General features: G+C 41.7%; 1 protein-coding gene across 3 annotated transcripts in view; it reads left to right on the top strand.

The window, feature by feature from the left end:
• The window catches only part of Celf2 (CUGBP Elav-like family member 2), an 826,738-nt gene that overhangs the window by 273,656 nt on the left and 525,113 nt on the right, over positions 1-27,969 (top strand). Inside the window, exon 1 of one of the 3 annotated variants that reach the window (XM_057788190.1) lies at positions 25,677-25,815. The exons of the other annotated variants lie outside the window; for them this stretch is intronic. Coding sequence (XP_057644173.1) covers positions 25,763-25,815 — 53 coding nt within the window. The 5' untranslated portion in view covers positions 25,677-25,762. Of the gene's footprint in view, positions 1-25,676; positions 25,816-27,969 lie in introns of those variants that run through there. 3 annotated transcript variants of the gene reach the window in all.

The raw sequence follows: 27,969 nt of genomic DNA, 5'->3' as shown, positions 1-27,969 counted from the left end.
TTACACGATTAAAAAGTTAGTTGTCACTTGAAATGCTGTCTCTTCTCTTTTTATAATTGCATCATTGTAAGAAGAGCACCTATAAGGTGAAGTAAGAATCTGAGCTGGTGATTTTGAGGTGCACCCAAGTAAACACATGGACGTGGGACCACTGCCTGTGGGACTGAGAAGGCAGTGAACTCACCACGGCTGCTTACTTCTCCTGGAGGCAGAGCATTGGAGGGGCTATAGCTTTCGCTTTCTATTGTCCCCATGGGATAATTAAACCCAGTCCTTTATTTCCTAGGAAAGCTCCCATCTGGGTAGGAGATGTGAAAGATCAAGGCAACATATGTGAAAACGTGTCAAGTCAAAAGAAAACTCACTTATTTGAACATATTAAAAGAACGGAGATAAAAAAAGAGAGCACCCAGGGAGTCATAAAAAGTTAGCTTTAAGCCAGAGAAATGCTGCTTTTAATTTCCATACAGTAGAGGAGAATTCAGCACCATGAATAACAGTTCATTAGAATGTATACCTTTAAACGTTTATATGACCACAATGGAGCATGAAAGACAGCACAGGGTATTCAAAACAGCCTGGCATGTGCTGGCCCAGCCTTACTGTTAGCAGCATGAGCCAGCTGGTGGAAAAAAAGTAAATTTTCTAGATAGATAGATAGATAGATAGATAGATAGATAGATAGATAGATAGACAGATAACATCTCTCTAAATAAATATAGGGGTAGTTTCTAGAAAACTGTGAACTCAGAAAGGAAAACTAAGCCCCATCCCCACATACATTTTATATTCTACCTTTTTAAGACTGTTGCAGTGACTCATATATGTTGGTGTGTGTTTGAAGACGATGCTCTGAAGGGCTTATCTGTACACTGATACATAAGTACACAACTAAAATATGTGGATGAAGGTATTGATAGCTGAAACAGGCACATTCAGTCCAACTGAAATCCATCCCAGGGTCATGCAGAGGGCCTCCATTCCATGTGATTTCATTACGAGATTTGAAAGTCCTTGTGCACGTGTGCTTATTCTTCTGATGTGGAGCTTAGCATGCTACGTCAGTAAAAAGCAGGCGCCTGGAGAATTAGGTCTTGTTACGAGGCAAGCATGCAGGATTGAAACTTGGTGGTCATGGCTCCATTTGCTCTGATTGGATTTTATACTTATTAGCATTATATATTATATGCTAAGTTACAGATTATTCTCACATTAACATTGTATTTGTTGAGTGTTAGTGTTGTCTGGGAGACGTTTCTAAAATCACCAGCAATACAGGATGGTGTCAACACACCTGATCTTCCCAATAACTTTGGTAACCTTTTATTCTTTAGTGCTAGGGACTAAACCCAGGGCTTCATCCTTGCTAGGCAGGTACTCTGTCAAGCACCAGCCCCCTCCCTGGTAACAGCTTTGAAGGATTTTCTTTAAGTGTTAATTTTGCCGTTTAATCATCCAGAAATATTTATCGAGCATTTATTTTGGACTCTTTTCAGTACTGGAATTACATCTAAGGTCCCTGAATTTGAGGGTCTATATTAGCTGAAAGAAAACATACAATCAATGTAGAGAAATAAATGAATGTACAAGTGTGCAGAGCAGGTAGACACTATGACGAAGCTAAATAGGGCATGCGTTTAAGAAAATATTATTGTTTGTGTTTAAAATATTCTCTCAAGGGCTCATGTATGTGAACACCTGGTCCCCAGATGTTGGCTTGTCTTAGGAGGTTACAGAGCCTTTAGGAGGTGGGACCTGGTGATTGTCCTTAACTAAGGCAGGCCTTTGAAGCTTTAGCCAGCTGCTATAAAAAAATAAAAAAATTAAAAAAAAAATTTAAAAAACCTACTCTGGTTTTTCTCTCTGCTTCTTGACATTTAGCAAGTTGTGCTACAGTCTCCTGCCACTGCAAACAGGGATGCCCCAGTTACTGTGCCTTGTCCACCCCCATGGGACTGTGTCCCCCTCAAACTGTGAGCCAAATAAACCCTTCCTCCCTCCCTTACATTTAGCCCTGTCACTTACTTTGTCACAGCGAAGAGAAAGGGGATGAATCAGGAGGTGGCAGTGGATCTGACAGAGTGGCATTGTTTTCTCTAGCTGTTCAGCCAAGTCTAGTCTCTCTCCTTATATTCCCTGTCTGTCTGTCTGTCTGTCTGTCTGCCTTCCTGCCTGCCTGCCTACCTGTCTACCTACCTACCTAGAATATAAGGAGAGAGACTAGGAGAAGGGGCTACTGCAACATCCCTGCCATAGGAATGATGCTCATATGTCTGAGGTAGAAAAGAGAAACCTATAGCAACAGAGGTTGAAGGCGAAATCAGGAAGAGATGGAGTCACAGCCAGACAAGGAGCAGGGTAGTGGGGCCCTCAAAGCCACGATAGACATTATCCTAAGAATATGACTTTATTCTAAGAAATAGATCACAGATGACGAACCAACAAGTAATGGTTAGCAGTAACACCCCACAACTGGGTGGATGATGGCTCTCTGTGTCCGGTTAGCTCTGTGATCACTGCCATCTGGCTCCTCCTGCCTTTGCTTTCTGATGATGATCTAGCGAATGTCAGCAGGTCTGTAGTAAGCTTAGGTCCTCTGTACTCTCTTTCCCTCAAGGCTGATTAACCAAATTGCCTTCTCTTCTGTCCAAATGCTTTTCCCTTGAGTTCCATGGTGTTGCCAGTTCAATCTTAACTCCTCAGTCTCCTTCATGGGTTCCTCTTTGGTGTTAGTGGTTGGTGTTATGCAATACTATGGATTTTTAGCCTTTCTTTCTCCTTGCTCTACATGCAACCAGATTGGACAAATCACTTCTATGCTACAGTACTTTCTTATGCTAATGATATGCTAATGATCCTCATCCTGAAGGTTCATCCCAGGTCTCTGTCCTGAGTTCTGGGCCTGTGTCCCATCTGCCACCTTTACAAAGATGTCTCTGTGTACTACAAATTTAACAGCTCCCAAACTGAATCTGTAAGCATCTCTCTGAAGCAGCCCTCTGTCTGTGCTTCCTGACTTAAGAACTGTACCATAGATCATATATTGATTAGCTAGAAACCTAGATATCATATCTGTCTCTCTCCCTCACTCTGTATCAAAGCAGTCACTCTGTCCAGGCTTTGTCTACCTTCCCAGCATCTTTCTGTGCAGCTGCCTATTCTTTCTTCCCACCACAGCCACCACAATACCTTCTTCCATTCATTCTTCACTACTTGTGTCAATGGCACACTCATTAACTACTGGTTTCCCCACCCAAAACTCACTTCTTTCCTGACTATGTCTCATCTTACAATTGGACAATGATTTCTACCATGAAAAGGTTTATCTCCCTGCTTACATCTGTAAGTGGTTGTCTAACCTAGTCTTCAATTTCTTAACCAGTCAAAGACCCAAATATGATCTTGAAGTCCTCCATAATTGTGTTCCTCCTACCTCTATCTCCAAACTGGTTTCTTATCCCTACATAGCTTTAACCATACATTGACCCACAAGGAGCCAGTTGGTGTTTCTTGCCCAGACTTTGTCTCCTTTCAGATTTCTTTGCTCACAAAGCTTTTGGGACACATATCATTTCTGCTTGGCAAGTTCATGGCTTTGCTTCCAGTTAAAATTCTACAAAAACAGGACAAATGCCTGCTTCATATGGCTTGTTCAGAATTTAAGAGCTCTTGCTGCTCTTAAAGAGAACTAGAGTTTGGCTCCAAGCACCCAATTCAGGTAACTCATGACCACCTGTAACTCCAACTCCAGGCAATCAGAAGCCGTCTCCTGACCTCTACACACAGAGATATACATACATACATGCGTACACACACACATACATACATGCATACATACATACACAATTTAAAGTAAAATAAATATTTTTAAACAAGCTTGACTTCTGAAAGCACAATTGGATTCAAGATGGAAGCTCTCCATCAATCACATGTAGAAAGAGCCCAGGATGACAATGAAACTAGAGATGAACTCAAATGGCCAGAAAATGGGTGCATAAGTTACTTTTTTCATTGCTCTGACAAAACATCTGGCAAGAAGAAATTTAGTGATGAATTATTTATCATAGCTCGAGGAATTCAGTCCATAATGGCATGAGAAGAATAGAAACAAGAGTAAAAGGCAGATGGCCACATTGCACCCAATCAGGAAGCAGAGAACGAACAGGAAGCAGGGCCCAGTTATAAAACTTCAAGATCCACCAATAGTGACCCACTTCCTCCAGGAAGGTTCTACCTCCTAAACATTCTGCAACCTTCCAAAATAGTGCTTCCGGCCAGAAACCAAGTGGGAAATATTTCATATTCAAAACATGATAGAGGACTAAGAAAGTGAGAGATTGGGGAAGGTCCCACTTTTCTAGTCAAAGGTAGAGTGATTTGATTGCCAGATGCTGTGCCCCAATAGAGGGAGCCAATCACTCTAGAGGAGCCAAGTAGGCAAGAGTGTGAGGCAACTGGAGCCCTACCCCTTCCATATCTAAGCAGAAACACAAATGCACAAATATCTCAAGCACTGGGTAACCTTCAAGCCCACAGACTTCAGGAAATTGTAAGCTCCCATAACTTAACCAGGGAAAAAGGAAGAAAAAATGTGTTAACATGGATTTAACTGAAAATTATCTGAGGTTCTTCATAAAATTAAATGAAATGTAAAGAAAAGGGGTTTTGCACTCCTGTGTTGTGAGCTGAGTTTAGACTGCCTCAATTTTGCCTCAAAGAAAAGTCACCCATTGCTTGTTCCTCTAATAAAACTAATACTTTATAGTACTCTATTGGTAGCACAGGCTAGTCAGAGATAAATAAGGAAAACAAAAGAGGAGGCTGGTGAGATGGGTTGTTCAGTACAGTGCTTGCTGTACAATCAGGAAGATTATGAGTTAGATTCCAGGACCTACGTGTAAAACTGAACATGGTATCGTGTGCCTATAATCTTCTGCAGTTACATGGGCAAGCTTATCCAAATCTGAAGGATCAGCAAAAAAAGATATCTTTCTGCTGCCTGAGAAAATAAAGGGGAGGATGGAGAGTGAATGAAGAAGATACCCAACTTGAACCTCTGGTGTGCACACGTGAACCCGCCCGCCCGCCCGCCCGCACGCGCGCGTGCGCGCACACACACACACACACACACACACACGGATGGATCAGACATATAGAGAGGACTCATTACAAGGCATTTGTAAAGGGCCCAGTGAGTAATATGCAGTTAACCCTGAGTCCTTTCTTCTTTCCCTCTTGTTGTGTGCATGTATGTACATACATGTGTGGGCATGCACTCCACAGAATGCACATGGAGGTCAGAGGAAGCCTTGCGAAAGTCGGTTCTTTCCTTTCACCATGCAGGTTGCTGAGACTGAGCCAAGCTTTTCAGGTTTTGTGGCAAGCATCCTCATGTGCTGAGCCATCTCGACAGCTCATCATTTACATTGTCTTTGCTTAAATGTACTAAGGCCTCTCTCCAAGTCTTATACTCATATAATGGGTCATAATCCCAACTGTGCTCACTTAACACTTGCCAATAGTAGACTACATCAATGGTTTCAGGAATAGGCACAAAATCCAGAAGCCAGAAAATTCTAGCTACTTCTGCCCTACTTTCTCTGCCAAGGTCTTTTTCTACACAGTCAATTAAGCAACTGCAGCATATGGGTAATGTAGAGCCAGGGACAAAAACGAGAGCCACACACTTTACAGACATTAATCGTGAGTCAAGCCAGAGCCTGGCTCGAGAGATCACCAACTTCTTTATTCCGGAGTCACTTTCATTATCCTTCTATAGACCTTCTTGCTTCTTCTTCTATGCTGATTCCTTTATCCATTTAATCTTTCTTTCTTTTCCCTGTCCTGTGCCTCTTCCTTCATTTCTGTTTAAAAGCATTGGACCAAATTCTACAGGTAGCAAACTCAGCCATCGTGAACATACAGACCAGGGACAAACATACTCTGATTCTTAGCATCCTCAACTAAGATAAATATTTTCTTCCTGATATCATCTCTCTAGGTTTAGTTCAAATAGTCTGGAATGAGATGTAGGATTTATCATTTCTAAAATGTTTTCCCTAAAAATCCTGCGATGCATTCAATAATGAGAACCATGGTCTTCTATACTTTCTACTTTGACTTGTTTATCTATAAAATGGGCTCATCAGCCTAAAAGCTATTTAAGAAAAGTTTTTGAGCTCAGGGCCTCACCCAAACTGAGCATGCACTCTTACCCGCAGCCTTAGCTCCATCCCAAGAAAGGTTTTCACCATCTTATAGCATGAAACCCCTTCCAAAGATCCATAGCACTAGAAGAAGGTTTGTTAAAGACTGAGAGTCAAGGTGGAGAGGGATGAGATTAAAGGTAAGATCAAAATGAATGGATTTAATAACTTTGCCCACGTGAAGGTCTGACATTGGTGAGTTTTGTGGTTTGATTTGGTTTTGCTTTGTTCTTTATGAGCAGAATAACCCATACTGCTTTTGAAGGAAACAAAACAAAACCAAAGTGCTTTTTACCATATATTTTGAATAGGTAATATTCAAATTCTCTAATAGCTTAGTTTTGATGTGAAATCTAGAGTCAAAGGAACAGGGGAGCATTCTGGTCTCCCCCAATCCTGTGCATATGTATATCTGGAGTGAGAAAATGTGAATGACCCCTGCAGGCTTGAGCATCATAAAGCAGACACTAGGTGCTGGTGCTTTGTGGGATTGCCAGGGTCACAGTGGAGTGGAAAACTGTAAGCAGAGACTGCTTCTTCATTTCCCAGCCACCCAAACCCGAATAATCACACAGAAACTATATTAAATACAGCACTGTTTGGCAAATAGTTTAGGCGTTTTCCTAGCTAGTTCTTATATCTTAAATTAATCCATTTCTATTAATCTATGTATTGCCATGATGCTGTGGCTACTGGTAAGGTTTTCTGACATCTTTCTCCTTTGGCAGCTATGTGGCATCTATTTGACTCCACCTACTCTCTCTATATATCTCTTCCAGCCTTCCTTTACTCTACTAAGCCATTGGCCAAAACAGCTTTATTCATTAACCAATAAAAGCAACACATATTCAGAAGGATATTCCACATCATCTCCTCTTTTCTGTCTAATTAAAAAAGGAAGTTTCAACTTTAACATAATAAAATTTCATATACAAAATAACTATCAAACAAGAACTATAGTTACAATATTTATTCTATTTTACATTTGGCAAATTAAGGAAAATACTTTATTTATCTATTCTATCTTTGTGAGTCTGAAGTTTTATATATAATTTATCTTTTAACATAACTAAGGAAAACTATAACTATCTGTCTTCAACTCTTCAAAGACCCCAGCAGGATATAATATTACCTAAGTAAATAAGAAGTGCATTGTAAGCAACTTCCAAAGTTCTAGAATTGACAGAGACATCTCACTGCCTGGACAGTTACCCAAAGTTCTTCTGTAATGTTGGTACATCCATCTTCAGCCTACAGGCCCATAGTATCCAGCAAACTTCCATGTAGCAGAAAATTTGAAGATATGTTCAGCCTTATAATGATAAAGATCATAAGCTGCTCTCTTCCCTGTCCTTCAGAATTTCTGACAGTTTCCTCTGTGAAGTAGGAATCCTAAAGGACTATTCCATCTTTTGGAAAGTTTAGCAATCACTTTTCTGTGTGTCCTTCATGTCTAGTTCTTACAGCATACTATTAAGCAGTCCAGGCAAGAGCAATTTCTTGCCCTAATTGCTAGGCTTGTCACACTGAAGGTAAATTCCATAACAAGTTTCTTCAATGCCCATCAACTGAAGTAATTAGTGCTGCCAGAAGAACATGTGTCTCATTGTCAAGAAAAGTCTAAGTTTTTAAAACATTTAAATGCCATATTCCATAGGTCTTTGAAGTGTTGATTATCTAACTGAAATATTTCTCTGTATATCAAAAAAACCTAACTAACATGACTATAAGATTGACTATTATTAATGACTATCTATTAATCTGTAATTTTTAATTATACATTATATTTTTAAATGAGCTGCACAAACACAATACCTTAAACAAGAGCAAATATATATATGTATATATATGTATGTATATATATATATATATATGTATATACAGGGTAACAAATGGATCTTAAATTTATATCAACAGATCAAGATCCATACCAATGCAAACTATCATCTCTATATCATATTCCCCTTTAAATGAAAACAAATATTTATAAACAATAATTTTGGACATTTGAGCACAGTTTTCTCCAACTGGCTTCCTGCTGTTTGTTGGGTGAAGTATTTTTAGGGTTCATGGAGACCTTCTGGGGGTCTTGTTCCATAAAACTGCATTAATGTGGAAGGAATCACTAAGTTCTCATCTTCTGTGGCAGCAAAAGCAGACTTTTTTCCGAAGTAACATATCCTTAGACTCAAATTTTGAAGTCAAGATACCTTTAAAGTATATATGTTGGTTTATCTTAGCAGCCCCCAGAATCAAGTATCTCTTTGTGGTCAAAAAAATGCAAAGAAAACACAATAATATGCATAATCTAGACTCTCTGTGTATTTTTCATCTTTACATGGCATTTTTTACTCTATTACTTTTTAATATTAAATATCTTTATTCCTTTAATCTATGTTTGTCTGTACTCAGTTTTTAAACTATTTACTTTTTTTTATAACTGTTTATAGTCTTTTTCCTCTCTCCCCCAAGCCTACATACATTTTTGAGAACACACTTGACCGGTTTAGAAGTTTATTTTTGTCTAAATATATCTTTATTGCATATCTGTAATCATTTTCTGACCAGGAACACCTTTTTTTTTTTTAACTAAGCAGTCATGGCTAGGACCAGCTCTGGGGTTGGCTCTTCCCAGTCTATGAACTATCCTCACCATCCCAACTCCAGGGACACAGGAGGTCTATGTTGCCATTAAGTAACTAGTAGCATGCTGCTCACATATCCCATTTAAGTACAGAACCTCCCAAAAGAGCCAGAGCTATCATCTCTTAAAGAAGTCATGCAGTTTTTGCTGCTAATACTGAGATAGGAAGCCTTCTCTTAAAGAAGCCTCACCTCTACTTGCAGCCAGCAAACAGAGTCTATCTGAAAAAAAAATGTAGCTACCAAGAAGCTGTGCTTGACTCCTGTTTTTATGGGTCTAGAAGCCCTGTTTTGTTTTTCTTAAGCTTTTTTAGGTCTTATGTGGATTCATGCCTCAGATGGTGGGTACCATTTTGTAAGCAGAGACTGCTCGTTCATTTCCCAGCTGCCCATACCCGAATAATCACACAGAAACTATATTAATTACAACACTGTTTGGCCAATAGTCTAGCCATTTTTCTAGTTAACTCTTATATATTAAATTAACCCATTTCTATTAATCTATGTATCACTATGTAGAAGGAGCTGCAGGCCACTTCCCGCTGCCCTGCTCCCGCATGGCTAGCTTTACCCAAAATAATTACATGGAAACTGTATTCATTTAAACACTGCCTGGCCCATTAGTTTTAGCTTCTTATGGCTAATTCTCACATCTTGCTTTAACCCATATTTAGTAATCTGTGTAGCACCATGAGGTGGTAGCTTACCGGCAAAGATTTTAATCTGCATCCATCTCGGAGAGGAGAGCTATGGCATCTGACTCATTTCCCTTCTTCCCAGCATTCTGTTCTTTCTACTCCACCCACCTATGTTCTGACTATCAGGCCAAGCAGTTTCTTTATTAATTAACCAATGAAAGTAACACATTGAAAGAAGACCCACCTACATCATCAACACAAGGCTGTGATCTACTAGTAAGGTTTTCTGGCATTTTTCTTCTTTGACAGCTATATGGCATCTCTTTGACTCCACCTACTCTCTCTATATATGTTTTCCAGCCTGGTTTTTCTCTCTTAAGCCATTGGCTAAAACAGCTTTATTCATTAACCAATAAAAGCAACACATGTACAAAAGGACATCCCACATCAGAGAACCTGGAGATTTTATCCCATCCTGATCTGAGGCCACAGTGTGTGGAAACAGCAGGGAAATCCTTCCAAACTAAGGAACTCGCACAGCTGTAGCCTCTGGTATTAGCAAGCATCAGTGACACCATTACCCTGAACCCTGCACATCAACATGATTCTAATTAGCTTAGCCTGTCAGTGGTATTAAGTTGGGGTTATTACAGACTCCAGTAACTGCCCTACTTGGGGCTCAGAAAGATTCTCCCCAAGTCATCCCAGAAATGTTTTTTTTTAAATAATAATAATAATAATAATAATTCTATCAGAGAGAATGTTCTGTGAAAATGAATCCACTTATCAAAAACAGACAGTCTTCACAATCTGTCTTAGGACTCTTCAGAGAAGCAGGAACAACTGAGAAAGGGTGGGTCCAAAAAAGGGGTGTGTCTGAAAAAGGGGGTGGGTCCAAGAAAGGGGGTGAGTCTGAGAAAGAGGGTGGGTGTGGGGGGTGGGTCTGAGAAAGGGGGTATGTCCGAGATAGGAGGTGAGTGTGAGAAAAAGGGAGGGTCTGAGAAAGGGGGTGTGTTCTTAGGAGAGATTGGTTCTGATGACTATAGAAGATGAGGAATCCATAAATCTGAAGACCTGTCATCTATATGCCAGAGTTTCAGAAAACCTGATGGTAGAACTGAGTCCAAATTAGGAGACCAGAGAACCAGGAACAGGAACATTTGAGATGAAATGTTTCAGCTCAGTTTTGCATAAAATAGGGAGCATTTTATATTTTCCTTATACCTCCTCCTACTCCTGTCTATCACCATTGGTATATTCAGGTCACCAATATTTAATGGATACCTGCCTGCATTGCTGAGGACAATCTCCTGAGTCCACTACTTAGAATCTTCACCTTTGTTGGAAATGCTCTCTCAGATGTGTCAAGAAGCATAGTTGAACCTGGGCACTCTGTAGTCAAATCAAATTGACACAGTTAACCTTCAGGGTGCCTTTCTCACCCTTACCAACAAGCAACACTTATAGGATATCCACAGAGTGGTAGCCTTTGCCTTCCCCTTTTCCTCAGGCTCTCACCTTGAATGCTTTACTTCCTGAAGTAAGGCTTTGGGGTTTCTTGGCTTCTGATGATCTGTGATTGAACTTGGAATCTATTTGACAAAAGGAATAAGCAGACATAAGGTTGGATGACTGGACTCCATCTGTGTTACTTACTTTTGTGTTGCTGTGATATGATAATTTTACTTGAAAGGATTATCTAGGCTCACAGTTTTGATGGATTAATATTAGCCCTGGGAAGGCTTGTTGGAGCAGCTGCATTGGCAGAAGTGGGAGTGTGGGGTGATGGCTGTTCCACGTGGCAATAAAAGGGAAACAGGATTCAGATCAGAGCTTGAGATATACAGAACCTACTTACCGACCTCACCACTAAAACCTTCAGAAAGTATCCCAAGCTGGATACTCTGCCACTGGTTATCCCCTAGAACTACCCTCTCACCTGGAAGAGAGAGGGGCCCTGCATGGATACCTGCCTTCAAAATGCCCTTATCTCTACCACCAGACTTCACACTAGCAGTGTTCGCTCCATGAAAACTTCCAACCAAAGCACTCAATCACACTGAAAAACATGGCATTTGGAAGTTCTTAATTATAGAGTCTTAAAGTTTATGAAGTTGAATTCTACTACATTTGCGTGATGAAGCTTAGGAAGGATTATTTTCAAATATAAAATTCACATTATGTGTTTGATTTAGATTTGAGCTATGGCCAGTCCTCTCCCCAGTGATCAGTCTGTGTAGTGCGGTGGTACTCGGCTCATCCTGCACACAAGCATTTCTTAGAAATTTAAAAACCACTGGTCCTGGATTGCCAGACTCTGGAATTCTATTTCAGTTTTTTCTAGACATTGAACTTTTCAAAACTCCCAACTGAGGCATAATTCTTCCATAGACGTGATCATGCCCCAGGATTTATGCAAAGGAAATTAAATCAATAGTTTCAGCCTGTTGGTTGTGACATGGTTCACAGTAGACTATATCTGAAAGGAATGTGCGTCTGTTCCTTCTCTCATCACTATGACCAAGTACCTCATAAAGAGCAAATAGAAGAGAGGAAAGGGTTGCATGGCTCACAGTTTGAGGGATACAGTCTACTGTATTGGGAAAGTCATGGTGGCAGCAGCCTGAGGCAGCTGCTCATATTGCTGCCACAGCCAGGACACAGAATCATGAAGGGTACTGCTCAGTCACTGTCTCGTGTTTATGCAATGTGAAAGTCTAGCTAGCCCAAGGAATGGTGCCACCACAGTTGATGGGGGTAGGAGGGAGGTCTTCCCATCTCAAATTAACCTAATCTAAATCCTTCACAGTCTTCCCAGAGGTTTGTTTTCATGTGATTCTAAATTCTACCCGGTTGACATTCAATATAAACCATCACACATCCTAAATCCCTTCATGGGAATGAATAGATAAATATGAGGTATGCATGTACAACAGAATAGTATCCAGTCCTAAAGCTCATGGCAGCCTGTCATCTGTAGCATGGGTGAACCTGGAGATCATTATATTAAATGAAAGAAACCATTCCACATGCTATTGCTTACATATGGATTTTATAAAAGTAATTTCATAGAAATGGAGAATAGGGTGGTATTTTCCCACGGGGAAAAATGGGGAATGTGGAAAGAGTGAGGGATTGCCATGACACCATCCCAAGGATCAGAAATGTTAAATAAACAAGAAGAATAAGCTTATGAGACCCATTTAACCGCATAGTGATTGTAGTTAATAACATTTATTATGTCACTGAAATTGAGAAAAAATAAAATTTAAATCTTCTCCAACCAAGCTAGAAGTATGAGAGGCGATGCATAAGATAGTCCATAGAGAAGAGGCTCCATGAGGGTTGTATGTATGCTTCATCCTGCTCCACAGTCTAATGGCTAAGCTGCTGCATATATGCTTTCATTTGGGCATTGTTGAAACCAGAACAATGCTAGCTCCTCCCACTCCCTAATGTGAGCATTAAAATGATAATATATAGAAAAACCTCAGGTCCTCAGAATGCCAGCATGGGCAGAGATTCCTTCAAACCTAGAGATTTCTAGTCGGGAGTGTGTTTGGAATCAACAAGGATAACTAAGCCTCTATGATAGGCGGTTATACACTAGGTCTGCATGGTAAGAAGGCACCAGCTGTGATCTCTCTGAAGGCAAATTCCAATAAAGGACTAATTATTTTCAAAGGAAGTTACCGTGTGTGTGCTTCTGTGGGTGTATGTAAGTGCTGGTGTGTCCCTGGGGACACCTTGAGTACCATTTCTCAGGTACCATTCACCTATCTGTTTTTAAGACAGGGTCTTATACTAGCCTGGAACGTGTCAAGAAGGCTAAGCTGAATGGCAGTGATCCCAGGTTATCTACCTTCCTCTGCCTGCTCAGCCCTGAGATTATAAGCACAAACCTCCATGTCCATTTGGGGGTTTTGTTTGCTCATTTATTTGTTTTGTTGATTTTCATTTTTAGGCAGTTTTAGGAACTTGAACTTTGGTCTTCATGCTTGTTAGACAAGTGTTTCATTGACCCAGTTGTCTCCCCACCGCTATTATAAGCTTTCTGCAAGTTGTGATTCAACTCAAAGAATGGAAGTCATATTAACGGAAAGCAAATGGCTTCTTGTTGTTTGCAGGAAGTCCAGAGAAGTAGAGAGAGAGATGGAGAAACAGACAAACATGTTGCCATAGTGACCAGGTGATCTGACATCTCCCTAGAGAGGTGGAAGAGCAGAATGGATCTAGAGTTAAGCTTAGTGGGGACAAAATCAAAGCAAATTGGATGTAAACAATACCTCTTGCCTCCAAAGGGAATATTTACAGCCTCCTCCTTGCAATTATTATTTACTTAGAAGGATTAAAGACTAGAGACTTTTTGTCTTTTGTTTTGAGACAGGGTGTCACTAGCAATGCAGGCTGACCTAGGACTTCCTGCTTCAGCTTTCCCACTGCTAGGACTACAGGTGTGCTTACCAAGCCCAACTAGAATGATGTTAGTAAAACAAAGAAAAATAGAGACATAGATACACACAAAGGGGAGCATTAAATCAAGAGCCATAGAGGAGTTGGTCAAATACTTGCCTTCATAGTGAACTCAACATTTGGGAAAAGAATTTCCAATTTGCAAGTGAATAAGCCTTGTAGAAAGAGAGCATAGATTAAATAGGATAAGAACTGTGTGGATTTGTGATAACTTTAATACGTGTTAAATATTCAGTTATAAAAAGTCCTCCCTCCCTGCATTTCTAATTATAAACTGGCATATTCATTTAAACATTGTCAGTGAGAGATCAGAATTCTCACTTTTTAGTGCTTCAACAGGAAGAAAGCCCTTAAGGTCTGATATCATGCACACACACACACACCCCAGAAAAAAAAATCTTGTTTTAAAGGTTAGATCAAACCTTTCTCTAAAAAACAAAGTACAATACTTTCTAGTCCATAATGCCAGTCTAATAGGAAAGGTATAGGAGATATTTTTACGCTATTGCAATGAGTTGATTTCCATTCTATCTTTTTATTTTATTAGTTGTTGTTGTTTCATGAAAACCAGGATGGCCCTGAGCATCCGACCCCCCTGCTTTGCACAGCTCTCAGGTGCTGGGAACGCAGGTGTGTAAAGCCATTCAGGGTTATGCGGTGCTGGGGATGGAACCAAGAGCTTCATGCTTGCTAGGCAAGTGCTCCACTCATTGTGCTCCATCCCAACCCTTTAAAAAAAGAGCATGTGCAGGCAGTGGTGGATCATACCTTTAATTCCAAAACTGTGAGTTCGAGCCTAGCCTGGTCTACAGAGAGAGTTCCAGGGCAGACAGGCTGTAAAGCTACAGAGAAACCCTCTCAAAAAAGGAGGAGGAGGGGGAGGAGGGGGGGCAGAAGAAGAGGAAGAGGAAGAGGGAGAAGAAGAGAAGGAAAGGAAAGGAAAGGAAAGGAAGGGAAGGGAAGGGAAGGGAAGGGAAGGGAAGGGAAGGGAAAGGAAAGGAAAGGAAAACCAGAACATGCTTTATAGTAAAATAAAAACAGAGGGACTGAAGAGATGCCTCAGCCCTTGCTGTTCTTGCAGAGGACTCAGGCTCAAATGGTTCATGACCATCTGTGACTCTAATTCCAGATCTGATGCCCTCTTCTGGCTTCCTTAGGCAATGTAGGCACATGACACACATTCAGATAAAACTTGTACACATAAAAATAAAAATAAGCAAATCATTTTTCTTTTCTTTTTTTTTTTTTTTTTTTTTTTTTTTTTTTTTTTTTTGGTTTTTCGAGACAGGGTTTCTCTGTGGCTTTGGAGCCTGTCCTGGAACTAGCTCTGTAGATCAGGCTGGTCTCGAACTCACAGAGATACGCCTGCCTCTGCCTCCCGAGTGCTGGGATTAAAGGCGTGCGCCACCATCGCCCCGCATAAGTAAATCCTTTTAAAAATAAAAAACCCCGCTGGCCTCATGGCGCTTCCTGGGAAGTGAGCTAGCTTGACATCTCTCTTGATAATATAGAATTGTGCTTTATGGGAATTGCGAAGACAGAGAAGAATCTGGGTTTTTAGTAAAATTCAAGCTAGCTCACTTCCCAGGAAGCGCCATGAGGCCAGCGGAGGGGGAGGGGAGTCAAGATGAGTGCAGTGCCCAGCAGGGAATCTGTAATTAATGGATTTTGAGCTTTGTGAAAAGCATTCTTTGTCTGCACATAAAGAGAGGGCTTTGTGGTTTCTGCCAGTTGTTTTTTATCGTTGCTCTCAATCAGCTGTGCCCGTGACATTCTTTTTCTTCCTAGATTGAGTACAGTTCTCAGCCGCTGTGTTCCTTTTCAGTGTTGGTCCCTTTCTGTAAGGTGCCCGCCAGAAACTACTTAGAAGAGATGGCCTGGCAGAGCTAACTTACACCCTAAAAGCTTCCTTTTCCACTGGAAAAGCCACCCCTACCTGAATAGCTATGGGATGCCCCAGTAGCTTACACAATGAAACACTTCAGCCAGCACACTGCTGCTACAGTAGCGGCTCCTATCAGAGACTTTTCCCTGCCTCTGGTCTTCAGTATGAGTGGAAGAGAATGTAGGTGATGTGGGGAGAGAAAAGACTGCTGTAAAAGAGAATGCTGGACCAATAAATGTTTCTGAAATTATAAATAAATAAATAATAATTAAAGTCTTTTAATGTGCACCTCCCCTTCTTACACTATGGTACTTCTCTGTAAATTAAGGTAACCATAGTTAAATTTCTTGGTAGCAAGATAAAATACTGTTGCCCCCTTTCTCTAACACCTAATTCCCTGCCTTCATTGTTTATTTCATTTTTAAAGTCTTCCAATGTCATCCCATCAAAATCTCTTTCTTAACACTATCTCATTTCATAGATATAATACTGTGTGCATAAACATAGATATTTATGTAATGCATCTTGTTGGATGTCTAAGCTTCCTTGATAACTCATCAATATACACCAACATACCTAGCAGTTCTTTGAAGGTCTTACTGCACAAATATTTCAAAATGATGTATCTTATAAGATTTTTAGAACAAATTGCTTCCCTGATGACAATTACAACTCAGCACTGACCTTTAAATGGTACCATTTCTTTGTACCACGTTCCCTTTTCCATATGCTCTCTTTGAGGTGTTTTCCAGTTCAGCGAGTTTTATTCTTTCATAGATGTGTAATTGTTCCTCAATTGATCTTTCATATTTTAATGGCGTATATAATTTTGATAAATGGATCTCTATGTGCTCAAAATATATAAAGTTTTCTTTCTTCCACAAGGAACATTCTCATTAACGCTCTGAGAATTTCATACAATGTATTTGATCTTATCCATACCCACCCCCAACTCCTCCTATATTTACCTCATCCTAACTACCCACCCACCCCAGCCCTCTGTCTGTCTCCCTCTTCCTCTTTCAAGCCCAGTCAAGTCCAATTTTTACTGTTCAGACCCCCTTGAGTATGGGGCGTCACCTACAGGGGTCACACTCTCTAAGAAAACTGATCCTCCCTCTTTGTGTTTTCAGTAATTGCTTTTTATTTAAGAATTCCCTTTGTAATTGTTTTTTCTTGAAAGCAGAGTTAGAAATGACCTCTCTTGTGTTGCTCTCCACTTTTCTGTGGTTTTACTTCTGTTGTGAACTGTTCACACGCCTGATACTAATTTTGTTTTCCATACGAAGTGAGTCCGGGTTGTCCACCCCCAAAACTCGGCCCAGTGCTGTGCTTCCTCCAGCACAATCCCGCCTCCCTAAGGTTCCAGAACCTCTGCAGACAATTCTGCTAGCTGGACACCAAGTATGTAAACACAAGAGCCTATGAGGGACATTTGTATTTAAGTCACAATATTATTGCAGGCAGGTGGCCATCATGTTGCTTTAGCTGCGTGGCGCAGTCAGGAGCACCAAGTCTCGCGGGGCTCTAGTCAGGGAGCAGATGAACGTGAGCTTTCGTCGCTCTACTAGCAAACATCTGCCTCCTTCCTCCTGGTTTGATCTGTGAATTCTATATTCATGGAAAAGATCTGTTTAAAATCACATTGCTCTTTCTATAAATAGCCCACTTGAATTACATTTGTGATTCTAATACGTCCTCACCCGTCCTTTTCTGGCTGGAGCCAGGCTCACCTGTACTGAGCCTTAACCAGGAGCTTCACACTTTTCATCTGAAAAAACAGATGTCACTATAGAGCCAGCCCTCCAGACTTAGTCCGGTTTAGCCTGCATCTGCTCAGAAGGCAGCTTTACCCATGGTTCCTTGCGGACGAACATGTCTTACCAGGGCTCTTTGCCCAGTGGAAAACATACCAGTGATATCTACGGATTGGTTGTTCTATTTCACAGCAATGAAAAGTGAAGGGCTTGGAATTGCGTAGCAATTTGGCAAAGTAGTTTTACGACGATTAATCTAATTTTCTTCTTAATGGTTGGGCTACATTTTTGTACAAATTTGCTTTCTGTTCAGTAATTCCGTTATATTTTATTTTGCAAAAGTATTGAACTACAACATATTGGGACTTTTAGCTAGCAAGGGAGAAGGGAAAGGTGACTGGTCATCTTTTATCACAGAAGATGCCCTGTTGATAAACAAACTGGATAATGTCTGGATGCTAAAACATCCCTCGGTTGCTAAATAAATACTCTATAGGGTCTGTCTATAGCTTGTTTGCCGCGGTTACCACCTTGCAGGAAGTAAGCAGGTTCGCAGTAAGAGGCAGCTCTTTAGATCTCTGCCTCTGGCCTGATGTGTTGCTTGCGCACTTTATCTCCATTTTCCGCTGTGGCATCAGAGGAAGGCTTGCCTTCTCCTCTCAGTGATCCCAGGGCAGTATTCCAGGCGAGGCAGTCCTGGATCAGAAACTGGCATTGTGTCGTTGACAGGCAGCTTGTCAAGTATGTTTGACTTTCCACTGAAACTCAGATTTCCCTCTTCAGACTGGTAAAGAGTTGAGTCTCCAAGCACACAACCCAGAAGAACATAATGCCACCACTAATGCGATGTAAAACAAAAAGAAAAGACTGGGAGATCAAGATTCCGCTAACGCCCTGGCCCACGACACGGAGACCCAACAATACATCTCTCTTTTGAATGTCTCTTTGTGCCAGTTGCTGTAAGCCACGAGTGTTAACAACGACAGGCTGGGAATTAGAAGCACACAGCTTGAATATTGCATCTGCCCCGGCAACACAGGAGTTAATCAAAGTTCTAATATTTTTTGCCTCCTGGATGGACTGAATTTGGCCCCTGATTCTTCTGAATGGCATGCAAAGCAGCCGGCTGGGTGTGAGTCCCCTCCATCTCCCTTCTTTCTCACTTTTCAAATATGTCTGGCAAAGCCCCAACTTCCCCCTCCTGCCTCCGCTCCACTTTGCTCACCCGTGCAGCTGAACAAGATTCCAAATGAGAAACAGCATTCCTTCCCAATCTTTAAAGGAGGGCCCAAGCCTAGTGGAAAAACATACCGATAAATATGTGGACCCTGAATTACTGTTCAGGGCCTTCTGCTATTCTTAGCAGGGTTTAAAGCTGTCTGTTTAGAGATCCTTCCTTTTTTTTTCTCTCTATAGTGTCCCGGAATAGCAGTTCTTCAGTCATTGATGGAGCACCAAAACACATATCTTTGTTCCTGGGCTTTTCATAGCATCAGATGTTGCAAGTAAAACACGAAAGCACTTGGAATCCCATTAAAGCTACATTCCTTTATCTAAAAGAAGAAAAACGCTGTCGTGGGAAGTTTGTCTCTATAGACACCATTAAGTGAAGATATCTACAATGCACGTTTTATATAACTGAAGATTAATGGTTAACCCTTCCCGTGCTGGTTTCTGACAGCCGGAGCTTGAAGGGAACATGAGAAAATACAGCAGCCCTGTTTACTGATTCTCTTTTTTTTCTCGTTCTTTGCTTTAAAATTACTGCTTTAGTCAAAAACGACCCGGAGTGGGGCTTCTGTGTGTGGCATGTAATACAATGTGTTTGGTATTCTAATATAATAGACACCATCAAGAAAATGATTAAAAGTGATTAAATATATTTCAAAGCCTTATTAATAACATCAAGAGAACCATTACCAACCCCCATAAATGACAGCGAATCTTGACACTGATGCTAGCTAGTATTTTTATATGAAAATTAGTCTTGTGTGTGATTGTCAGATCCCCACAAATGAAAACACAGGACCCACAATTGAAGTTGTAGTATATAGATAAATATATAGTATCTATTATATTTAATTATTTATATTATATATAATTAAATATATATAATTTTAGTATAGTTATGTCTTACACAGTATGCAGGGAACAGCAATACTAAAATACGATTTGTTGTTTCTCTGAAACAAAGCACAAGCCGAGCCCACCGTATCCTAGCTGGCTACCTCGGCCTGTCCCAGCTGAGGGTTCCAGGCTTGCTGTGCCATCAAAAGCTTGTAGCACTTCCTAGGACTTTCCAGGGTCAAGGACAGGCATAGACGTTTCTCAGCTCCTTCCATCTGTCATCTTAAAAACTTTCACACATGCTCAAGCCCAGGAAGTCTTCTCTTGCAGCAGCCCGCATTTCTAGTTAGTCACTCCACACCCGCCAGAGAAGGCGCCCAGCCACTGGAGGAGAAGGTGAGAGCTGGCAGCTAGGAAGAAAGGGAAGACTGGGATGCACAGCCCTGCAGAGTCTCTGTCAGGAAATAGCCTAACAGGAAGCGAGGAGGAGAGAAACAAGAATTTCTAAAACAAAGACGAGGAAACTCTAAGAAAAATCTGGTCCCTAGAAAGAAACTTGATCAGAAAATGGAAAAGAACTTTTTAAATAATAAACAAACAAACAAAAGCAGGCTTAGGGGAATGGCGAGGTGTAAGCATGAGGACCTGAGTTTGAGTCCACGTCACCCACGTGAAAGCCCATGCACGCCAATATGCCTGCTCCCACGGGGCAGAGCCCAGTGCATCCTCAGAGAATCCACTGGCCAGTCTACCCAAACTGGACAGCTTCTGATTCAGTGAGAAAACCTACACCAAGTCAACAGTGTACCACGTACACACATTCACAGGCATGCACCATGCACATCACACACACAAACACCACACACACACACACACACACGATTAAAAACAGAAAGAACAAAACCACAGAAGATAAATGAAAATGTGTTTTTATGTCTGTACAAAGCACACTTAAAAAAAATTCTTTATTCATTTGATAAAACCCCTGACCCATAAGGTTGAAGACCTGAGGTCAGAGCCCCAACCTCAGAACCCACAGGAAACCCCAATCCTGGCAACATATGCCTGTAATACAAGCAAATGCAAGATGGGAGACAGAAGCTCCCGGCTGGTTAACCTCGTCTGCTTTGACATGGCCACTGAGTGTCTTTGTCTCAAAGAACAGAGAGAGGGAAGGTACCTGAGACAACATTGAAAATGTTCTCTGACCTCTGCACTCCAAGTGTATCAAGTACACACACATATGCACACACATGCATGCACGTGCGTGCGCACGCGTGCACACACACACACACACACACACACACACACACACAAAACTAAATAATCTGACTACCAGAAACCTAAACACTGACAAGATAGAGACATGCTGAGACCTCATTTCTGCCTCTTTGAGCCCCTGTGAGTTAGTTTAACTTACAGTTGGCAGGAAATTCTTCCTCTTCATTTGCCTGCCTCATGCATCAGGTGTTTCCTGCTCTTCTGACATGTCAGAAGAGCTTCCAGACTTTTGTTTGGCTCCAATGATACGCATTTATCCATGGGGAACCCACCCAGGGTGCCACAGAACCAGAACTCGCTCTGCTTGCTGACTGACATTGACCCCAGGATTAACATTTCCCGGGTTGTTCTCAGCAGAGGCCTGCTGCACAGAGCAGCTTCCTGGGCTCTGGCTGTCTCCTGACAGGGACTCTGCATGTCCGTCTGCTTCCCACATTGCTGTCGTCCAGAGCCTGTGGAGGCACAGGTTTCTAGGGTTTTCTTGTTTGGATGGAAAAGACAGAAAGAGCAGATTTCCTTTTTGCTTGGAACTTGGGTTATAGTTTTATTTTTATATTTTATCTGAAGAAACTGAAGAAGAAAGAGCACCACAGAGGTAGACGATAGTTAAATGATAGATTCACAGAGGCATTAGTTGTATGAGGAACAGACAGCTTTGTCTTACCAGTGCTGATAATACAGAGTCACTAATTTTACCTTATCTGCAAGCAAACAAACCAAAAAACAAAGCAGTAACAACCAGGCTTGATAGTACATGCCTACAATCCCAGCATGCAGAAGGCTGAGAAGAAAAATCAGAGTTTGTGGTCAACCTGAACTACACAGTGAAACTTTCTGAAACCAAACAAAGCCACAAAATACTTTTATGTAAATGAATAACTTTCTCAAAATTGAGAAAAATAAGACAAAAAAATGAAAGTTCACAGCAATTCACACAATGTTACAGAGGAAAAAAATAGTTTCTCAAGGCTGAACTTAACATTTTACTTCTGAGAACAAAATTTTTATTGTTGGCTTGCTGTGTTCCAGATAAGCAGCTGGTTCAAATCTGAACAAGGCAATGTTTTTGCTTTTTTGCAGAAGCATACTCTTCGTTGATGGTAAATGTATAAATCTGATGGCCTATGAATTAGCAGATTGATCTAGTTTGTCTTAGCACTTGGGGGCTGAGGCAAGAGACTCACTGAGAGTTCAAGGCCAGCCTATACCACATAGAGGGCCCCTGTCTCCAAAACCAATGTAAAACATCAGAACAGAAAAACAACACATTTGGTTTGAGCATTCAGTATTGCAGAAACAGAAGAATGAACTAAAAGGCAAAAAGGAAATTTGCCCCAATTAAAAGTACAAAATGAATATATATTGCATGTAAAATACTTGAACCTTAAATTAAAAATGAAGTGTTTAGTGCATTTAGAGTTCAATGAATCTTTTATTGATCACATTTTTTTCTCTCTTATGTATCAATGTTTCCACAAAACAGGTTTTCAAATCATGTTATGGACACTAGTAGCTTGAATCTGATGCTGACTCCACCCCCACAAGAAGATGTGCTCTGTCTGAGTGTCAAGTTGAGAGGAAAAGGATGAGGGGTGTGATTGCCCTGGTGGACTTGTAGGCATACCTGCTAAACACGGTGCTCATGTGATTGCCCTGGCGGACTTGTAGGCATACCTGCTAAACACGGTGCTCATGTGATTGCCCTGGTGGACTTGTAGGCATACCTGCTAAACACGGTGCTCATGTGATTGCCCTGGCGGACTTGTAGGCATACCTGCTAAACATGGTGCTCATGGATCAAGCCAGTTGCTTAATTTCTTCACAGCCCAGAGCTCATTTATTTCAGGAGGGTGAATGTGCCCCTGATGCCTGGGCTCATAACCAAGTGGGCCATAGTACACGAACATCAGACCCTGCCCTACACTCTGAAGCAGGCTTTAGCTGCATCTTTTCAGTAGGTCTTGATGCAAGATTTTGTTTGAAAGAAAGATTCTACTCACTGCCATTTAAAAGGTCTGAAAAACCCACTGCTCAAAAGTACTGTTTTCCAAGGCATGGCGGCTGATGCCTCTAATCTCTTTGCACTTGGGAGGCTGAGGCAGGAGAATTACTTGCCCTAGAGAGTGAGTATGTGGGCAAACTTGGTTACAACGAGACCCTGTTTAAGAAAAACAAAACAAAATAAATGATTTTGCAACTTAGGATCATGTTTATCCATTTGTCCTTTGGCCCAAAGCCAAGTCTCTTCCCTTTTTCTCCTCCCATTAACCCTGAACTCTAAGTATTAAGGCCTCATTGCTCTCGCCTCCCCAGATCTGGATCCCTGTGGTACAGTGGGCTAATGAGTTAAGGATGATGTCATTATAGTTGCAGAAACTATTTCATGATAATCTTTTGTTTTCCTCTCACTAACTTTCTAAAGGAAAAAACACTTTATTAATTATCTGAGCATCGGCAGCTTTTGGAGGTAAACTCCAAATGAAGGCTACTGCTATTAGCCACATTGGATGAAGCACTTGGGGATTAAAAGCGTTATGTAAATGTTTACACAAGCTTATGACATGGTCCCAGCTTCACACCGGGGTGGAACAAACAGCCCAGACAGAAGTATTAAGCCCCAGAGAGGCAATGATTTTTTTTTTGCAAGGTATGAAGTTGTCTTTTAATTTTAGCATAAAGATAGTCGCACTTTTGAAGAGTGTCATTCACAGCCATTAGGTGACATTTATGAGTGTGAAAGAAAGTCACTCTGCATTGAGGGTTAACTATTTTAAGAACTGGGGAAGAGTGAGGGGTGCGGGAAGCAAGGAGAAGAGGGAAATAGAGGAGAGATTAAATCGGGAGAGGTTTTTGGAGTGAGTAGAACTTTTGATAATAAGGACGACAGCTCCCAAAGGCAGGATCTGAGGGTCTGTCTGTGCTTTTCTCTCTGGAAGAACAATGGTATTCTCAAGATAACTTCATATTCTCTCTCTCTCTCTCTCTCTCTCTCTCTCTCTCTCTCTCTCTGTCATTTTATTTCACTTTATTTTTTGATAAGTTCTACCTAAGAGGCAAGAAACTGGGAGAAATTGTAAACCTCAGCCCAGCCCCTCCCCAGGCCAGGCTTACACACAAAGGGCATTCCTGAACACTCAGAGTCAGATATGATACCACTCTTCTGAGGGGTGCCTCTTGCTGATGGAGTATGTACCTACTAGCCCTTTTGTGCTGCTAGGATTCAAACCCATGACCTCACTTGTCCTAATCAGGAGCCCTGCATCAACTCTAGCACTGGGCTACACCCCAGCCTCTAAACTTGCTTTTCAGCAAAGCCGAGAGGCCACTGTGAAGACCTCCATCTGCTCTGCGAGCACAGGAGAGATTGCTTCCTTCCAGCCCATTCTCCATGTATGGTGATGATCTAAAATTTTCTTCTTAAAATTAGAGTCAGAAAAAAGGGGGGGAATTGACATAAAAGAAGGATGCACACAAAGCTTACACGGCTCAGGGCTCTAACCAAAACGTTGACAGTCTGAAAGCCTGGAATGGATGATTTCAAGGCTGTCTGACTCCAGGATCCTGGGAGGACACGTGACAGGAGGAAGGAGTCCTGCCACAGCTGCTGAGAAGCATTAGCGAGAGCCAGCATCCCCCCCAGACTGGACTGAGCCCGAGTCCAGGAGGCACTGCTTAAGAAAAGAAGAATTCCATGTACTGAGAAAGAAATCCCTTACCCTGTCAGTAAAGAAGGCTAAGCCAGGAACTGCGGACACCACAGGAGCCAGGGCTGCCTGGTTTTTCAGATGCGAACTGCAGGGGTCTTTGCTTTAAGTGTGTGTGTGTGTGTGTGTGTGTGTGTGTGTGTGGTGCCAACGCACTTGTGTGGAGGTCAGAGGACAGCTTGCAACACGTCTCTCCTTACACCATGGAGGTTCTAGGAATCAAACAAAGGCTTGGCAAAAGGTGAATTGCCTTTACCCACTGGGCCATCTCACGGGGCCCTGTGTTTGGTTTTAAGTAGAGGACAAAGGCACAAGTTGGTAGACACACTGACATTTTCACTTCACATTTTGAGTGATTGTGCTTTTCCCTCTTCTTGTTATTTAAATTTAATGAGAGAGAAAGGAATGCGGAGAGGGGAGGGGAACAAATGAAAATTCTGTAGGAAGTTGATGCCAGAAAACAGTAAATCCGAGCTTGTTAGCAGCATGGCTCCAGATTATTTTTTAGAAACAAATCCTAGCAGTATTGCGGTTACAGCCTCGGAGGGGGAAGCTGTAAGCCAGGTATCAGTGTCCCAGAACCAAGTGGGAGAAAGAGGAAGCAAGCAGCCTAGCCAGTCTTCTGAAGGGAATAGGAAAGGAAATCCCGGAGGCAGGAGAAGCCCCCCAAAGGAGGAGAAGGCTACAGCCTACAGTAATCTGTAAATGATTGCTCCTAAAGTCTGGAAGCTTCGGGCTTGAGCTGTGTTTGTTCCAAAAGAAAGCCGAGGAGCACGGAGTTAATAAAGAGAGATTTAACTGAGAACTCTGGTTGGAATAAAGTGGGCTACAAAAAAGGTCAAATTTGATCAGTTGGAGCAGATTACAGGGGCTTTGAAGGGTGGTGTGGAGAGCTGGAACCGGTCTGGGAAGTAATAGAGCTCAAGATTGATTCAGGGGGTGGAGAGAAGCCAGGACAAGCGCTTATCAGTCCTGGACGGAGGAAGAGCCGTGCTGCTGGGCGCTGCTGCTCCAGCCTGAGCCCAGAAGCCGCCTCTGCCTGCGTCCCTGTTACCCAGTCCAGGCACCTCTACTCTCGGATTTGCCTTCCTTCCGCAGCTCTCAGACAATGGTTTCCCTAATCTCTGACTTGGACTCCCTGAGAGCCTGGAAAGTGTTAAGGTAGGCCTGCTTCTCTTTCTCTCCCCGTGCTATTTCAGTTCAAGGCCCGCTCCTGCCCATCCCCACCGGCTAGGGAGAGAGCCTGGCATTCTCTCAAATGCCTGCGTTGGGGTTTAAGTGACAAGCCAACATGGCCGGAGGAATACTGTGTTCTGACAGAGGCACAACTTTAAGTAGACAGAAAAGACATGAAAGTGGTCCTCAAGTTTCCCTGCAGGGGAGCAGAGCACGCAAGCTCTCTCCAGGAGCATTCAGTGCTGTTTCAATGCTCCCAGCGCTGGCTGGCTCAGAAATGAGTCCTTACGTTTAATTATTGCTTCAGGAGGCACTGAAGGGATGGAATGGAATAAGGTGGACTTCCTGGGGCTTCACAAAGAAGACTGACCCCGCCCCCGGCAAAAAAAAAAAAAAAAAAAAAAAAAAAAAAAAAACCTCATTATTGCCCACACTTGAAGAGTCCAAAGAAATGTGTGTCACTCCTGCGAATTCTCCCCTTACTCCCAGGTCAATTTGGAAAAGTTGATATATACAAACAAACTCAGCTGGCGAGATAGTATGTATGTAGTAATGATCTCTCTCTCTCTCTCTCTCTCTCTCTCTCTCTCTCTCTCTCTCTCTCTCTCTCTCTCTCTCTCTCTCTTCCCCCCCCCCGGGGGGGGAGGGGACTGGGAAATAGCTAAGTTTAAGTAGCATACAGAAGATCCTGAGCTTAACCCGGAGCCTTCTGTAAACTCAGCCTGGAGGTGCATGCTCAGAACCCCTGCATTCAGAAAGTAGATGCAGGAGTTCAAGGTCATCCTTGTCTCCAAAGCGAGTTTAAAGCCAGACTGAAACCCTATCTCAAAAATAAAGAAATGGATAATAAAAATGTAATAAATGACCTCGGACCTCTTCACAGCAGAATTTAAAGCCTAAGTTAAAATGGGCAAGTTCAGGTGTCATCTCCACTTGAGTCTAAGCTGCTCCTTTGCTGGAATCCACAGGGAGTTGGTGGGTTTAACTTAACTCTAAATAACGTTCCCAAGGGAAAGCATTTGGGATAGTTTTTTTTTAAAATGTTAAATTCAGAGATGGTTTTATTATTATTTAAAATGGTTCTACTCAGTTTTCATGTTTTTTCCAAACACCTTCTCCAAAACTTGGTTTTGTCAAAGGTAGACCAAAACCCAAGCCAGAATATATAGGAATAGAAGCATGTACCGCGGACTGGCCTACTGATGTTTGCCTGGGGTTATCTATCTTTTTATTTCACTTTTGGGAGTTCTGCCTCAGTATTCATCTGATTTTATTATTTTTAAAGCAATGTTTATAAACAAGAACAAATAAAAATATAACAATAGTCATCTTCTTTTTTCCAGTTATTACATCACTTATTTTTATCTATTTATTTTCTTTATTGCGTGCTGCGTGTGTGTGAGATGGGGGAGGACAGTGGCCCATGCCATAGCCCACATGTGTTAATCAGGGTATATCTGGTATGGAGACCGCTTTCTCCTTCCAACTTTACATAGAATCTGCATATCAGGCTCAATTTGTCAGACTTACCACTCTAGTCCTGAATCTGATATTCTAGGGACTTTCTGTATATTCACATTGCACATCATATAATATGTGCTTTTTTCAATTATATCATATCCATGTTTGGTCACCTATCATGGCTGTGGCTTTCTTTTTTTTTTTTTTTTTTTTTTTTTGGTTTTTCGAGACAGGGTTTCTCTGTGGTTTTGGAGCCTGTCCTGGAACTAGCTCTTGTAGACCAGGCTGGTCTCGAACTCACAGAGATCCGCCTGCCTCTGCCTCCCAAGTGCTGGGATTAAAGGCGTGCGCCACCACTCCCAAGTGCTGGCTGTGGCTTTCATGGCCAAGTACAGCACTGTTCTGTGATGCTCACCAACGAATAAGTTATCATGTTTGTTGAATATTGATATTATTTCCAGGCCTTGGCTTGCATTGACAACACAGTGAACATCTTTATGCATATAGCTTTTATATTTCTTAAGTCAATTCCAAGATTTCTCGAAGAGAAGGTTAACTTTATGTCTTTTGGTTGACTATTTTGTTTGCAAGGTTGAATTTAATTTTTTTAAAAATTATATCTGTTTCTTTATTTGTATATGTATGCATGTGGGAAACACAAACAGAGAGAGAGAGTCA

This window comes from Chionomys nivalis, chromosome 13, assembly GCF_950005125.1.
Source record: "Chionomys nivalis chromosome 13, mChiNiv1.1, whole genome shotgun sequence".
NCBI classification, from domain to species: Eukaryota; Metazoa; Chordata; class Mammalia; order Rodentia; family Cricetidae; genus Chionomys; species Chionomys nivalis.
This window is presented reverse-complemented; position numbering and strand designations above follow the sequence as displayed.